Genomic DNA, 16,570 nt, shown 5'->3' with positions numbered 1-16,570 from the left:
GGTCCCTGGTCCCTAAGGTCTTTCCTGTCAACAGAGGTTTACTGAACACTTAGGAAAACACCAGGCGCTAAGTGAAGTGCTCTGTGCTGGTTGATTTTATTTAATGTCACACAAGCCACGGTGGGAGGGGCTGTGACTAAGACCAACCACCAGACTGGGAAAAGAGACTCAGAGACCGGAGGGGTCTTGCCCCAAATCCCAGAGCGGACCCACGGCGGAGCAGGGATTTCAAGCCGGGCTGTCTGCGGACGTGCTCAGCCACAGCCCCACGCTGCCTTCAGTGGCCGGCTATACCCTGAGACCTCCTGTCCCTCCCTGAAGTCCCAGCAAACTGCCTCCTCCCCTCCCCGGCAGCTCCTGGCCACAGAAAGTCTCCATCAATATTTGGTAGTAAAAGGAAACCTACTGGCCACACATGGTTGTCTGCATGTCGCTTCCTCCCTGTCCCTTCTTCCTCAGGAGCAGGGAAACTGGAGGCCACCAAGTGGCCGGGTCTTAGCAGCTCTGGAGACACAATCTGAGAGTCATGCTGCACCCCCGTCTCGGCTTCCCAGACCCCACAGTCCTGCTCAAGCCTCCGATTCCCGTGGCCACGGAACCAGGCCGTGGAGAAAGGGAAGCACCCAGTGTGCAAAATTTGAGAGCTCTTGCTCTGGGTCACGGAGACACAGGGTCAGCCCCTGGGGGTGAGCACCTCCTTAAAATGTGCACCCCCAGTTCCTTGCTTGCCTCCCTGTGAGAAAATAAAGAACTGTAATTTTCCAGACTTTTTGGCATCTTTAGTAATGCTGCATTGCATTTCCTCAAACACATTATCTTTTCTGAACATCTCTGTTCATTTCCTCAGGATAATTTTCTAGAACCAGAATTGTTGGTTCACACAGTCAGAGCCTTTATAAGATGTTTGATACGTATTTTTCAAGTAGTATGCTTTAGGGGAGGTGGTTCAGTCAGGATACTGTCTGCCTTCAGCTCAGGTCATGATCTCAGGGTCCTGGGATCGAGCCGCATCAGGCTCCCTGCTCGAGTCTGCTTCTCCCTGTCCCTCTGTCCCTCCCCTCAAGCTCATGCTTTTCTCTCTTGCTTGGTGTCTCAAAACAATCAATAAAAGTCTTTAAAATAAAGTGCTATATTGTAGCATTCACCAACCACGAAAAGAATGTCCATGGGTCTATATTCTTGGACAGCACCGAGTACTATAATTGAACAGAAACAAACGCCTTGCCAATTCGATAAGTTAAAAACTACCTCTTGTTTTAATTTGCTTCCTTTTTTGGTGTGGTTTTGAGGCTGGACTTTTTTTTATGCTTTCTATCTTTTGTATTTCTTTTTAAGCTGGCTATTTACGGTGTCTATGCTTGTGTTAGGATTTATTTATATCTTCTACTCATGTACTACATATATATATATTCATTTTATAACAAGGATATTAACTCGTTGTCAATGATGTTACAAACGTTTTTTTCGCACTTTGATATTTTCCTTGGAATTTTATTCATGGCAGCCCAGGTTCTTGAGAGACTCCAAATCCTTGAAATATCCTGGGTAATAAGAGTGTCTTTATTATTGACGAGCCCCTTGGAACAGACCTGAGCTTATGCTAAGAGATAAGATGACCCAGGATGCCAGCTAGTCACTGGCACACCACGCACGTGATTGGAAGGCTGGACCAGAGGGGCTGCTCCAGGGAGCAGAGGGGCCAGAGATGGAGCTCCATCACACAGCAGCGATGTGTTCAGCAGTGCCTAGTGAGGGACACCCTCCACACCCAAGCCCAGAGGAGCTTCCCGGCTGGTGAACACACGGGTATGCCAGGAGGATGCCGCCACATGTCCTGATTCCACCGGGAGAACACACAGGAGCTCAGCATCCTGGACCCTCCCGACCCTCCCTTGTATGTCTCCTCATTTGGGTGGCCTCGACTTACAGCCTTTATAATAACACCGTCCTTGTAACCTAGCACTTTCCTGAGCTCCATGAGCTGATCGAGCAAATGACTGAATCTGGGGGTGGGGGGGGTCACAGGAACCCCTGAGTTTGTTGCCAGCTGGGGGGTGCCAGCTGGAAGTGCAGGGGCTTGAAGAACCCCCAACTTCTAGCCAGCATCTGAAGTAAGGCCCGTCTGGCTGGGAACTGTGCTCCTAACCTGGCAGGGTCTGTGTTCACCCCCTTAGACAGCATCAGAATGGTGGTGCTGCACGCCCAGCTGGTGTCAGGGCGCTCATCCCAGCCCTGACCCTGGCTGGAGCCTTCCCAGCAGGAGTCACTTCCCACTTTCCAAAGTCCCACCAGGCCTGGTATGTGAAAATCCAGCCGGCCAAGCAGGAGCCTTGTCACCCCGGTCGGTCGCAAGCTCCCACTCCTGGTCTAGAATCTCCCCTCCTTCCAAGTCATCTGTTCACTCATTCAAGTGTCTAGGCTCCGACCACACTGCAGAATGACCGCCTTCTTTTGTCCCCACTTGTACATTCTTCTGGGTCTCAGTCAAGATGTCACCTCCTCCAGGAAGCAGTCCCTGACCAGTTCAGCTTCCCCAGCCTCCCACTCTACTTTCCACAGTGTGCTCTGCGCACCCAATGGCAGCATTCACTCCCTGCATATCAAGAGCACATCTGACACTCCACAGACAAGCTCCCATGTCCTCCCTTGGAGGGCACAGCCCATCAAAAATCAAGTTTAGGACACTAGTAACAAGAGCTAATGTGTTCATCTAACATGCCCTGGGCTAGCCACTTGACCTGCATAATGTCACTGAAACCTCCTTTCACCCTCAAGGCTGTTGGGGGGGGTCCTTACTCTCCCCATGGTCAGATAAGAACACACAGGCTCAGAGAGGACAAGCACACTGCTCAGGTCACACAGCAGCACCAGCAGACCGGGACGTGGTCAAGTACGGGGCCAGCAGGCATAGCCTCCGAGCTTCCCTGGCCATCCTCTGAACTGCCCTGCCACGCCCAGCCCCAAGCCCAGACTTACAATAGTCTGTCACGTAGAAATAGGTGGCTTCTGTCCAGGATCCGTTGCCTGCCAGGGAGGTGGCCCGGACTCGCACGCTGTAATTCCCGGGCGGCAGCCCGCGCAGCCTGCAGCCCCGCTCCAGAGCGAAGTGTCTGCGGGAGACACAGAGGTGCAGCTCCTGGAAGACAGGGGGAGGAGTGAGGATTGTTCTCGGCCATTCGGGAGTGTCCATCCCTGGCAGGAAGGCCACAGAGGGAGGAAGGTGCCATCAGAACACTGAGCGCCCGGGCTGCATCAGGACCGTCACAATTTCCGCACGCTCGCTCTCCGGGGAAGGAGGCAGCTGCGGAGGCTGTCATCGTGGGTAAAATCTGACCCTTCCTAAACCACAAGCCATGCGTCTGACCTGGACCAGGTCATTTCCTTCTTGTGACAACCCCACTGGGGCTTAGCCTCATGCTAGAGACGAGGACACGGGGGTGCGGGCTAGGAGGCCCCAAACTTTTGCGGTCAAAGGGGCCGGATGGTCACCCACTCACCCACACGAATGACCCACTCAGCTCTGCTGTCACAGCACGAAAGCACCCCGAGACCCACCCCAAACCCATAACATCCGTCTACAAGCAGACGTGGTTGTGTGCCCACGGAACGCTGCAGACGCCCAACGCTGAGCTTCACGTTAAGTGGATACGTGTCGTCACACTATCCTTCTCTCGATGCTTAGCATTTTTTTTTTCCCAGCCACTTTAAGACAGGAAAGCGATTCTTAGCTCTGAAGCTGTACGAACACAGGCAGGCGTACAAAAATAGTCCGCCGGCTGCTGCTTGAGAGACGGAATGGTTGGTGGGAGCTCTCCTAGCGGGTTTAAGTGGCTGGGCCAACCACCCTTGTTCAATCCAGAACCACGTGGCTCCTACCCTTTTTGGAACCACTGTGAGGCACTGTTACCAGGCCTCTAGAAAGTCCCAGAAGGCCAGGAAAGAAGAGACCCACAGCACCTAAATCAAATTTCAGGCTTTGCCCCCACATCTCCTGGCCTCAGAGCCAAAGGCACGCATGGGCTTAACGTCTTCAGGACCCACGGTAAATGTCCTTCCTTCCTCTGGTGCAGCCTGGCTTTGCTTTGCTTTAGTGACCATTCTGAAAACAAGCAGGGCCTTACCTCAATCTCTGAAAACAGAGGGGAGATAAGAAAAGGATACACGCCCCAGTGATAAGGGTGCAAACAGAGATCAATCCAGAGCTTAGTAAAAGAGGCAAGAGGCTCCCTGGGAAGTGAGACCATGAACCCTGCCCGCATCCGGCCAATTTTTTAAAACTTTCCAAAACAGCTCCAAGTTAATAGTGCATGCAGAGAGCTGGACTGGAAAATTTCAGTGGGCAGAGAAAGAAACGCAAAAAACTCCCGTGCTCGTCATGTGACAACAACAGCAAGAAAACAGATCGGGCTGACGGCAGGGCTGGGGGCACCGGTCCAAAGGTCCGTCCAAGTCCGATGAGTCACCAAGTAGAAATGGGCAAATACTCAAATACAGACACCGAAGGTAGCTGCTATCGGGGGGCAGAGGGGAAGGGCACCCTCCGAGGCCGGCTGGGGTCCCCACACACCTCGAGGGGCGAGAGGACCATGAATGGAAGGAACTAGACAATGAGGCAGCTGTCTCCACAGACACCGAGAAACAAAAACGAAAAGGGAAACGAGAAGCGAAACCTGACAAAGAGTAAAGAAGCCAATTCCATGAAAGCCTGTGCCAATGAGACAGAAGCCCGAAACCACGACAGACACTGAAGCGAAGGAGACGGGACCGGGACGCCAACAGTGAGAAGCGATGCTCCTCCCCGGGGGAGGGGGCGGTCCCCGAGGCCAGGGCCTCCTGGGCAGAGAGGGGACGGGGTGAGACGGCAAAGGACTTGAATGCGAGGTTCAAGGAGAAAGAGCCGCCAAAGTGAGGCAGCTAGACGGGATTTTGGCTATGAACCCAGAAAATGCCAGAAAAACAACAACAACAACAAAAAAAAAAACAAACCCAAAAAACAACAAACAAACAAACAAAAAAACCTCCCACCAAATGCTGGAGAGAATTTTTGTAGAGCTGGCAAAATCATATCCAGTGTTATTAATGGGGTGTAATAAATTTTTTGCATTATTTTCTTACTTTATCAAAGCGATGCTAGGCAATAAGGGAGAATGTGGGAGATGATTCGCCATCTTGTCCATGAAAAGGGTTTTTATAAAAAATGACGGTAATCTCTCACTCTCTCCTATTTGCCCCCTACCTACCCAAATCTCTGTTCCTCTAAAGGGCAAATAGGGCCAGTCTGTGTGGAATTGGTGCTGCCCCACGTGGGGCTGAGGATCTAGCAGGGATTCGTACCCGTGACCCTTGGACTCCAGGAAGAGGGGGAGGCAGACGCACTGAAGGCAGCGGGAGAACTTGTGCCAACAGGGTAACTAACACTCCCAGCTCACCCAGGACCAAGGGGTTCCTAGGACGGAGGCCTTCAGTGCTCGACACTGGCTAAACTCCAAGGAAAGAGCCGGGCACAGCAGCAGGAAGAAAACCATGGAGGGTCTGCAGTGGAAACGTGTTGCCCACGGCCCGGAATCCATATTCCCTTCCCTGCTACCCTCAACATCCTGAAGGTTATGTTGCCCTGGAACTGCCTTTGGAAGCTGCCCCTCCCCCTTGAGGGGGCTTTGGCCTCCCATCCTCAACCCCACCCCGGCTCCAGGGCTGACCCTCACTGCCCAAAGCCACCTGAAAGCTGACAAGTCCTGTGGGTTCAGGGAAAGGCCCAAAACTTGGCCCAAATGAGCCATCCGGGAAATGCACATCAAGACCACAGTGAGACACCACTCACAGCGACCATCACAGCCCTAACCCAAAACAAGGCCCAGAACATGGACAGGCGACCACGGGGGTAAGCTGGACCCTCATACCCTGCCGCTGGGGATCTAAAATGGTGCAGCCACTGGGGAAAGAGCTGGCCCGGGACCCAGGAGTTCTATCCCCTGGTACGCGCCCAGGAGACCGGAAACCACGTGTCCACACAAACACTTGCACGAGGACGCTCTGAGCGACTTTACTCACAACGGCCAGATGGCGAAAACGACCCGAATGTCTGCCTACGGGTGACGGGTAACAAAATGTGGTCCACCCATGTGATGGAGTATTTCTCAGTCAGGAAAAGGAAGGAAGCACGGACACGTGCCACCGCGGGGATGGACCTCAGAAACATTATGATAATGACAGAAGCTGGCAAGAGAGGGCCGTGTGCTGTAGGATCTGGTGCCGAGAACAGGCATATCCAGAGACAGAAAGTAGGTGAGCAGCCGACAGAGACTGGCGGGACATGAGGAAGGAGAGATCGGGGGCTGGGGGTACTTTTTAGGAAAATACTCTGAAATTGATGTGACGATTGGCTCGGTCAGTGGAGTGTGAGATCCTGGTCTTGGGGGGTTGTGAGTTCAAGCCCCACGATGGGTGTAGCGATGACTTAAAAATTGTAAAATCTTAAAAAAAAAAAAAAATTATGTTGAATATTTTATTTTATTGTATTGTAAAGATTTTATTTTTAAGTCATCTCTACACACAACGTGGGCTTGAAATCACAACCCCAAGACCAAGAGTCACGCGCTCCTCCGACCAAGCCAGCCAGTTGCCCCGAACTGTGTATTTTAAATGGGCGTATTTTATGGTATGTGAATGTGTCACAGTAAAACTGTTATTATAAAACAAACAAACAAGGCGCCTGGGTGGCTCAGTGGGTTCGGTCTCTGCCTTTGGCTCAGGTCATGATCCAGGGTCCTGGGATCGAGCCCCACATCAGGCTCTCTGCTCAGCAGGGAGCCTGCTTCCTCCTCTCTCTCTGCCTGCCTCTCTGCCTACTTGTGATCTCTGTCTGTCAAATAAAAAAATAAAATCTTTAAAGAAAAGAAAAAAAAAAAAACAGACAAACAAACAAAAACACTCATGCCCAAGCCTGACTTTATGGCTCCCAAACTAAAAACTTAAACTCTCTGGCCATTTATAGAAAATGACCTCTGACCTGAGTGACCGGCCTCAGCCGCAGATGGTAGGTTCTGGAACCCAACAGTCTGGATTTAAGATGCTGAGCATGTGACCCTGAGCAAGGGCACTCAGCTCCTCCAGTGTCCACACTCCTGGCCAAAAAAAGGAGACACTAACAGATGCCACCTGGTCGGGTCACCTCGAGGTTCCAGCAGATGCTTGCAAAGGACTGGGTGCTGTGCCTGGGACGGGGGAAGGGCTCAGAGCAACCCAAGCAGGTGATGAAGCTCATCTGCCTGAAGTCACACGGTCAAGGGGAGAATTGTCAGCAGGGGGATTCAAGCCCTAGCCTGCACCTCCTCTAGCAGGTGCAGACCCCTGCCCTTCTGCGGATGGTGATCCACCCACAGTAGTTACGGGCGCCGCTTGGAGCCCACGCCTGCCTACTGCCTGCTTTTGCAATAAAACGTTTCACCGGCGCACAACCATCCCCATGAGCATCTGTCTCCTCTATCACGCGGCTTTCAAGCTGCAACAGCAGAGCTAAGTATTTGCAACAGAGGCCGTTTAGCCGCGAAGCCAAACATGGTCCGTATCTGGCCCTCGACAGGAAAAAAAGCTGCCAACCCTTGGATGAAAACATCAGTCTTGGGTTTGAGTCCTGACTTTATTCTTCTGGACCCTGGACAAAAAAAAATCCTGGCTGCCTCCGGACCAAGCTCGCTGGGTTATTCTGAGGATTTACTGCATTTCATCGGTCCTGAGAGGCGTATTATTTTCACATTTTGGCATTTCTGAAATTGCAAGGCAGCTTTAGAAGCAACACCAACTTAGAATTAGAATTGGCAGTTTTTGTTTTTTTTTCTAGCAGTGGCTGCTCATCATGCCTTACGCGTGATAAAAAATGATAAAGGACATAAAACCTCATGTACACGGCTTTATATGGGCGAGACACACAGTGACCCCTCAGGACAGCGTGGCTCCTTTTCTGTCCTTCTTAGATGCCATTCCCTCGGGCATCTCTGCGCTCTCTCACCACCCTGCACAGCGTCTGCCGGTACATGGAAAGTTCCTTAATAAGAACCTGAGTGGCTCAGTCGGTTAGGTGTGTCTGCATTCGGCTCAGGTCATGATGCAGGGTCCTGGGATCGAGCCCTGCGTTGGGCTCCCTGCTCAGTGGGAAGTTTGCTTCTCCCTCTCCCTCTGCCCCCAGAGAACTCTGACTGAAGTGAAGTGGGTCTCCGGTGATGTCAGGAGAGACACAAATGCAGACAGCCATCGCTGACCCTGTAGGACAGCGCTGAAATGTGAGAAACTGAGGAAGTCAGTCTGGAGAAAGGCATTTCTCACCCACCTCCCTGGAAAGTTCTAAATCAAGGCGTGGAGTCCCAATGACAATGCATTCAACAGGAGAAGTGTTTGGGCCAGAATTTAAGAAGAGAAGGGGGTGGGGGGAGCCGGCAACAGCTCTGAGGGACGCGCCCGAGCATCCGGAGGTCTTACCTCATCTCCATAGCGTCGGTAACTGACTTCATACAGCACAATCAGACCGTTGGGTTCCTTCGGCTCCTGCCACATCAAGTGAACGACATTGTTCTCGAAGATTTCGTGGGTCACGGGGCCAACGATGTCGTCTGCCTTGGCTGTAAGGAGCAGTGCTTAGAGGCAGGCTCCTGACCCCCGGGATCAAACCCCACCTCCAGCTGCTTGCAAAACTTTCCCATGAGGGAAGTGGACGCGTAAAACTCAACATCTTCACGGGACTGTCTGCGTACCTATCTATCCGTCTGTCCATCTCGCTCATATCCCACTGGTTCTGTTTCTCTACAGAACCCTGATTAATACCATGCGTAATACGTATTTCTTAATTTGACTTTATATTTCGTATGTGTCTATCTGTGCCTGTGTATCTGCTGAAGTTGTACATTGGCTAGGGGAAGCTGGGCACCCACAAAAATAAGAAACGATAAAGGCAGATTAGATACCCATCTACGCTGCCTACCGGGCAGAGGGCTGCCCCTTGGCGAGCCCAGGTCTCCTGGCGCTGGCAATGAGCCCACCCACCTTCGGGCATGGTCCTGGCGCTGACGTAGGCCGCCACGCTGCACCTCTCCTCGGGGGCGTCCTGGTTGCAAGCCTGCAGCTCGATACGGTAGCCGGTGAAATGACGCAGCCCAGAGATGACCAGGGACTCCTTGTTTATCACCTTCTCAAAAGGCTTGTGCTCCTCCGGGCTCGTGGGCGTGCTAGTCGAGGTGTTGGGGAAACCTGCAGCTGTGGGCACGGCCGCTGTCACGTTGGCAACGTCCCTGAGGGCCCTGCGTTTCCGCGACGGCCTGTCATGACAGCAGGACACACACATATACACACACGGTCATGCGATCGCCGTCTTGAGGATAAAAAAAAATGACGCTGGGGGATAAAAGTCTCAAAACCAAGGACGGGCGGGTGGAGATGCAATGAAATGCAGGTTGCCCAGAATTTAACTCAGAGCAGCTTTCCAGGACACCCGCAAGGGGAGGGGGCTCCAGGACCATCAGTGCGGGACACACACCGATATTCCCCTCAACATGCTTGATTTTAGGTTGTCACGTTGCAGGTTAACTGGCCACCCTGGGTCAGTGTTAAAGACCAGATGCCCAGAGCATGTCAGAGTCTAACTTTTCAGGAACCTTATCAAACGGCATGAGCCCAGCAGCCCAAACTACTGGCCAGCATCATCTACCTAAACAGGAAAGACACCATCTTCTAATTCTTATGACCCTAGAGGGCATCTACCTCATAGAAGTGACTACATTTCAATTCTTAGGTTAAAAAAAAAAAAAAAAGTCTTACCACTCAGGTTGGTAAGGGTACTCAAAAAAAAAAAAAAAGAAAAGAAAAGATAAAACCATGCAGTCAATACACATCCCCCCCCAATTAAGAAATTAAGACATAAATGCAAAACCCTCAAAATTTATAAACACACATACACAAAAAGCACAGAGAAAATTTAAATGACTCATCGTTCCGCTGCCCTCTGTTTCCCGGGGGTAATTTTTTCCCTAGAAATGCTATGTGTAGGTTATAATGAGGACCAAGCGAGTTTTGTAAACCTTTGTTCGCTTGTTCTGCTGCAAACATGCATCAGAGAGCTTCCTTCAAACGTAACGCCTTAAGTACTTAGTACAGAATTTACGTTCTGTCTTTTTCAGTGGGAAGCTTTTCCCTCCCCGTTAGGAAAGGAGCACATGCTCAACGCAGAGAACTGGAAAATGCTCAATTTAATGCACGAGCCATAAACTACTAACCATCCTCCTATTTTATTTAATACAGACATGCCCTCGTTTTATTGCCCTTGGCACTACGGTGCTTTGCAAATCCTGCATTTTTACAAACTGAAGATGTGTGGCACCCAGGACCGGCCAAGTCTACCAGCACCATTCTCCAGCAACATTTCCTGTGCATCTCCGAGTCACCTTTTGGGGACTCTCACACTGTTTCGAACTTTCTCATTATCATCCTATTTGTCACGGCGATCTGTGATCGGTGAGTACGACTCACTGGAAGCCCCAAGGATGGTCTGCATTTTGTACCAATATTTTTAAATTAAGGTGTGTGTACTGTTTTGTTAGACGTGATGCTAAGGCACTCCTCACAGACTACAGTCTGGTATCAACAGAACACTTACAGGCACTGGGGAAACCAAAAAATTCAGGAGACCTGCTTACTGCGATACCCATCTTAACGAGGGTGGGTCTGGAACCAAGCCCACAGGACCTCAGAGGATGTCTGTATTAGGAGGATCCCAGGGTTTTCTGCTCTTATAAACACTGCTTTGGTCACTGTCAGACTGTCTTATCAGATCCTAAAACTAGACTCTTAGAAGGGAAATCGCTAGGCTGTGCCTGTTCATCCACACGGCGAAACTGCTCTCCGAGACATTTCAACTGATCGGGGGTCTCCCCAGCAGCCCCTCAAATGCACCTCGGGATAACCTCATCAGTATTCAGGGTTAAAGGGTTCTTTGGGTTTTGTCTGTTTGTTGGTTTGCAGATTTCCAACCCAAGAGACTGTCTGAAAAACAAGGCCCTTTGGCTCTGTTTGTTAACTCCTAATACCACTCCAGGGGAACCTGTCTTTCCTTCCTCCGTCCTTTGTGTCTCTCTAAGGAACTCGTCCATCTTCTTCTTTCTATGATGTTCTAGCACTTTCCTCACTGTTCCTACTGTTACCCTGTTTATTCACTAAGGATATTAACACAGCCGGCGAGATTTCTGTCAATGATTCAAAACAGTCTTTCACGTGTATCCGGAAAATCTGAGAGCTCCACAGACGTTTACCTTTTTTCCTGTACAGTTAATTCTCCGTGGGGTTACCCAAGTGGTCTGTCAATTATGACAGGGACCAAGGGATTGTCTCCTCTGTTTTCTATTCTATTGCTAGTGTATCACCAGGCTTTTTAATTTACATTGTACCTGCTTTCCCAAACTCTCCTCCAAGATTTTCATAGTTGCTATCCTTGGGTTTCCAAGGAGCACACTAGAAAAAGTTGGCATACTTTTCCTGTCGATGGGAAGAAGTAAAGATTTTGGATTTTGCAGGACCTGTGTCCCCAAGCACTTTTTGTCTCTACACAACTTTCAACGGCTTTCCAGCTATTATAGCTTGAAAGTGGGAGTACACAGAGTATAAACAAATGGGTGTGGCTGCTTTCCGATGAAGCTTCAATGACAAAAAGACAGGCAGCCAGTCTGTGACATCACAGTGAGTCTATCCTTGTACTGGCCTGTTAACATAATGACGTTACTTTCCGCAATCCGCTCTTTGCGATTCTTGTCTTATTGCATTGGCTGGCTACCCAGGAAGACGTTAATTAGTAATGACGACACTGGGCTTCCTCCTAAATGGAACAGGGACAGTCTAAGTACAATGTTAGCTTGGCTGTTGGTTTCATCTAGGTAATATTTATTTACCTTGTAGCAGAAGTACTCTACTCCCACTTTTCACTCATTTCCCTAAATTAGGAGTTTTGATGCTGTCAAATGAATGCTGTCTCATGAGATTATCCTATGATTTTCCTTTACTGGGTCCCTTGATATATTATCCTCTCCGCTGACTGTAAACCACCCTTGTACTTCTGAGTGAAGCAATAATGTCAGCACGCTGTTTCATTTAGGACGTATGGATCTCAAGTGTCACATTGACTAGTCCTGGGGTTCCTGCCAACATCACAGCTACATCAGGTTCAGCTAAAGTGATATTACGTTGGTTTCATAAAATGACCTGGAAAGACTTCCATCAATCTCTATGCTCAGAAACGTTTCTGTATCACCGAGTTTCAAATAACTCACCGGTAAAATTCTCTGGGCCCAGGGCCTCTCTGAGACTTAATTTTTATGCATTTACCAAAGTCAGTAGACTATTTCGTTTTTTCTGCTTCATCTTGAATCTGATCAAATTAAAACTTCCCTCCTCACCAAAAGCTTCAACTTGAATAACACAAGATTGTCCAGAGAATTCAACATTAAAATCTTCCTTTGGCCCTAGTTTCAGATCACCTGCTTTATTTCTAGTTACGTGTGGTTCCCATTCTTACATCTGCAAGTTCAGCCATCTGGATTTCCCTCTCTCACAATACATTTCTATTGTTTTACCGTTTAGGGTTTTTTTCCTTAACTTACAAGATCATTTAAGGCGACTAATTCGCATCAAAGCCCAAGCTTTGGTGATACTCTACAAATTTAAGATATGTGATATTTGTATTCCCACTATTTTCCAAATGGACTTTAATGAAGGTTTCTAGGTCTGCTTCTTCCAAAAGGTGTTGAAGTGCTCGACTTGACATCACCAGGGAGGACTTTTCTGCGCAAATGTTTTAAAGTCAATTTTTAGTTTCTACTGCACTGTAGTCAGAAGACAAACACTTTTGGGGCGGAAGGTGGGGTGGGAGGGGGAATATGCACTAAGATTTTTTTGTGTGGTCTCTTCGTATGCAAAGACCAGTGACGTTCTTGGACGGAAACCAAAGATACACCCATGTTAGTAAGATTCAGAACATTTCCATCCAGGCACAAGTGGGCCTTTTCCCAAATGACCACAACACTGGTGCCTCAAGGAAAAGCTATCAGGAAATGGGTGTCTGCACAACTGGAAACATGAAAAGGTCTCATCAAACAAGCCAGATGTATATGCAATCACCGCCCCCCCACCCCGCCCCACCGCTATCTGTGGTTTGGGGTTCTCAAAGTCCCCATGACCTTCACACCCCACAATCTCCTAGCAAACCAGTGGCCCTCAACCAGGGGTGGGTCTGCCCCTCGCCTCGCCACACAGGAACATTTGCCATGTCTGTCTGGGGACATCTTTGGTTGTCACTACTTGGGGGACACGTGAGCTACTAGCATTGTGAGTCCAGAGACCCGGGATGCCCCCAACATCCTACCACACGCAGGGTGGGCCCCCCAAGAAAAAATGATCTGGTCCTAAAGGTCAGTACGCGTCAGATTGGAGAAACCCCAGATGCGGACCCCCATGCCTCAAAGGTCCAGGCTTTTCTTTTCTGCAGGTTATATTCCAAATGGCCACTAGGGGTCAGATCAGAGCCACACAAATAAGCCTGAAAAAATACAGCGGAGAGAGTATCATCCCTCCACATGACCCTGACTTGCCTTTCCAGTCTCCCCCAGCCCCCTCCGGCCTCCCACACCGCTGGCTCCTTCCAGGAGCCCGTGATTCATCCCAAGGCCTTCCTTTCCGCAGCTTCTCTGCCTGTCCTCTCTTCCAGGGCAACCCCCCTTGGTGCTTCAAGACACCAATCGCAGGGAAGCCGTCCTGTCCACAGGGGAGTTCAGTGATACAGCACACCTGCAGCCCTGCACTTGTCACCCCAAATAAAAACATTCTGCTCCTCCACTGCTTGCTGCACGTGGCAGAGACTCTGCGTTCCGAGCACAGACCAGCCCGCCCCGTCGGTGCTGATAAGTGCTTAGCGAGTGACTGCACGGAGGGCAACGTGTGGCATCTACGAGGTGCCCAGAAAGTATACCCGCCCCCTACCGTCTATCTCTTTTTTGGGGGTGGTGGGGAGGCTTGAACTCATGACCCAGAGATCAAGAGTCACCTGCTCCACAGACTGAGCCAGCCAGGCGGCCCTTGAGTCTACGATTTAGTTAAGGGGGTGTTAGTGTACACTCGTTCCCGGCATTCACACCCAGACCCCATCTGAGGGTGAAGGCAGTTCCCGTATGAATTCACGAAGCCTCCCAGATCGGCACGGCAGCCCATCACATGCATTAAAGCCACGGAAGCCTCTGGCGTCTCAAAGGCACACGGCATGCTTCCTGCCCTGCCTGGCCCCCAGCGGCCACGCCGACCTCCTGCAGGGAAGTCGTACCTAGTGTCCTCAGGACCAGGGCTTGACGAGGATTTTCTGTGAAAACAAAACCAACGGACTTTGAGGACAGACAAAACTCGTTCAGACAGACCTCTGGCTTCTGACCGATGGAAGCCACGTTCCCTCTGAGCAGCCCCAGGGTGCCCTGCCCTTGACTGTGGACCACGTCTCCCACCTCCCAAATCACAGTGTCTCCCCATCGGATGCAGAGAACACAGCAGGAGGGGGAGGGAAGAATCAGAGAAAATACCCGACCGACCCCGGCCCGAGACCTGGCCAGCTGGGGTCCCCCTTCACATGCCAAACTTGACTACATTTAAACATCACAACTGACTCAGCCATTCCCTTAAGTCCAGCAGTGTTTTGTTTTTAACCGGTAAGACGGTAACTGCCCCCCATGTCTGGGCTGTGACATTTAGTGCTCTTTGGACTCAGGGTCATGGAGGGAAAAAAAAAAATCCAAGAAAGACGTTTGTTTTTTAAATGTCACACAACAGCGGTTCTGGGAAAACACCTATTCATGTGAGAAGCGACGGCAGGCACTCAAATGGACCCATTTTAGAATCTTATTTAATCCCAATGTCACCCTTTTGGGGTTTCGATCCACCTCTGGAAACAGCCCGTTGCCTCAAGACATTGCCGGGGACCCCGTTCACTGAGGGCGGTGAGGGAAACAGGACAGGGGGCGGCTCACAGCCTACACCCCTCACAGTTGCCAGAACCAGGGTCAGGTCCCTCACCAGCTCAGAAACACTGGCTCTGGACCCGTGGGAGGGAGATGACAGCTGCATCAGTGCGTTACCCTAAAGACTCGGAAACTAAAGGGGCGCACGCAGCTGCTGACATCAGGCAGGTCCCCCCAGCAGAGGACCAGCTAGCTATCTCCAAACGTCCCCAGGGTCAAGGCTGTGAAGCCTGGGGGACTCATGCACTCTCAAGGTCCTAAGAAGTAAGAGCTACTATGATCAGCCCATGGCAGATAAGTAAACTGAGGCAGGACGAGCCATTTACCTAAGCATCTCTGCCTCTGGGAAAGGCATGGACCAGCATGAGTAGCCTGGGGTCGTTGTCACTGCCAACCCTCTCCCCCGCCCCACCCATAGACATTGGCAGAGCCTTTCACTCGCTAAAGGAAACTCAATAGGCTTAACTAGGAGAAGCCTCTGGGTTTTGAAGGTGCCGCAGAAATTTCCAGAAGGACCAGAAGGGTGGAGAGATGAACAAAGAAAATGCTCGGAGCTTGAGACTTCTAGATAATTCAAGCACGGGGCCAGGGGAGCATTCCTTCTGCCACAAAATCTAACTGAGATTTAAGAACGCAGATGGAGACCCGAGGCTGGGCTAGGGTTTGGGCCACATGGGGAAGCAAATGTTGAGGGTTTTTCGGGTTTTTGGTTTTTTTTTTTTTTTTAATTTTCCCCCATCTGGAGTGCTTACTTGCTCTATTTCTTACTGAAGCTCTTCCTTTACCGGCCCCCCCGCCGGGTCTCCCCTTCACCTTGTTCCCCAGGTCATGACCACCCCCCACATGGAGCCAAGGAAGAGTCCTGACCTGGGGACGAACACCACATTGTGCAGGTAATCCTCAAAGGTCTTCCTAAAAGAGGACTCCTCCAGCTCCTTGAGGATCTGGGAGTCTGTCTTGGGGCAGGAGCAGCACTCGCCGGCGGACTCCTCGTGTTCACTCTGGTTGTGCTTCGGGGAGCCCTCAGCCTCGAACGGCGGAGACCAGGTCCGGGACGGCAGCTTCAACCCTAGAGACAGGCAGAGCAGGTGGCCTGGGATCCTTCTCCTCACCCCGCAACACACACGCCCCCAGTGGGGTCCCTCTCAGAGGGGCTGGGCGCACGGGACATCTGTGCGTGTCAGGGTGTTCCAGAAACTGCAAGGTCACCCCATCGGGCTGGAGGAAGTGACCACTGCGCAGTCCCAAATTAAGGAATGAGCTACGCACACATCTTGGTGTAAAGCAGTTTGGACTGAGCAAAAAGCAAGTGCAAAGTCCCTGGGGTAGGGATTTCCCTGGCATGCTGACAGACACCAAGAACCCCAAGGAGCTAGAAGGACAGGATGAGGGACAGGATGGTGGGAGGCGGGACTAGAAAAAGGCTCGGGGTGGGGCCAAGTGACAGTTGCATGAATGAATGAATCAGGCAGTCAACCATATAAAGTGACAGGAGGCCATATAAAGGGTCCGAACCACAGACCCAATGGTTGCCAAAT

General features: G+C 50.8%; 1 protein-coding gene across 4 annotated transcripts in view; it reads right to left on the bottom strand.

The window, feature by feature from the left end:
• The window catches only part of INSR (insulin receptor), a 126,672-nt gene that overhangs the window by 15,912 nt on the left and 94,190 nt on the right, over positions 1–16,570 (bottom strand). For 2 of the 4 annotated variants that reach the window (XM_032309594.1, XM_032309603.1), the window contains exons 10-14: positions 15,900–16,101; positions 14,348–14,383; positions 9,037–9,308; positions 8,476–8,615; positions 2,977–3,136 (exon numbers count right to left, since the gene is read on the bottom strand). In XM_032309594.1, the coding sequence (XP_032165485.1) occupies positions 2,977–3,136; positions 8,476–8,615; positions 9,037–9,308; positions 14,348–14,383; positions 15,900–16,101 (810 nt within the window). The remainder of the gene's footprint in view (positions 1–2,976; positions 3,137–8,475; positions 8,616–9,036; positions 9,309–14,347; positions 14,384–15,899; positions 16,102–16,570) is intronic. The other 2 variants (XM_032309611.1, XM_032309620.1) reach the window with 1 other exon arrangement.

This window comes from Mustela erminea, chromosome 1 (assembly GCF_009829155.1).
Source record: "Mustela erminea isolate mMusErm1 chromosome 1, mMusErm1.Pri, whole genome shotgun sequence".
Lineage (NCBI taxonomy): Eukaryota > Metazoa > Chordata > Mammalia > Carnivora > Mustelidae > Mustela > Mustela erminea.
This window is presented reverse-complemented; position numbering and strand designations above follow the sequence as displayed.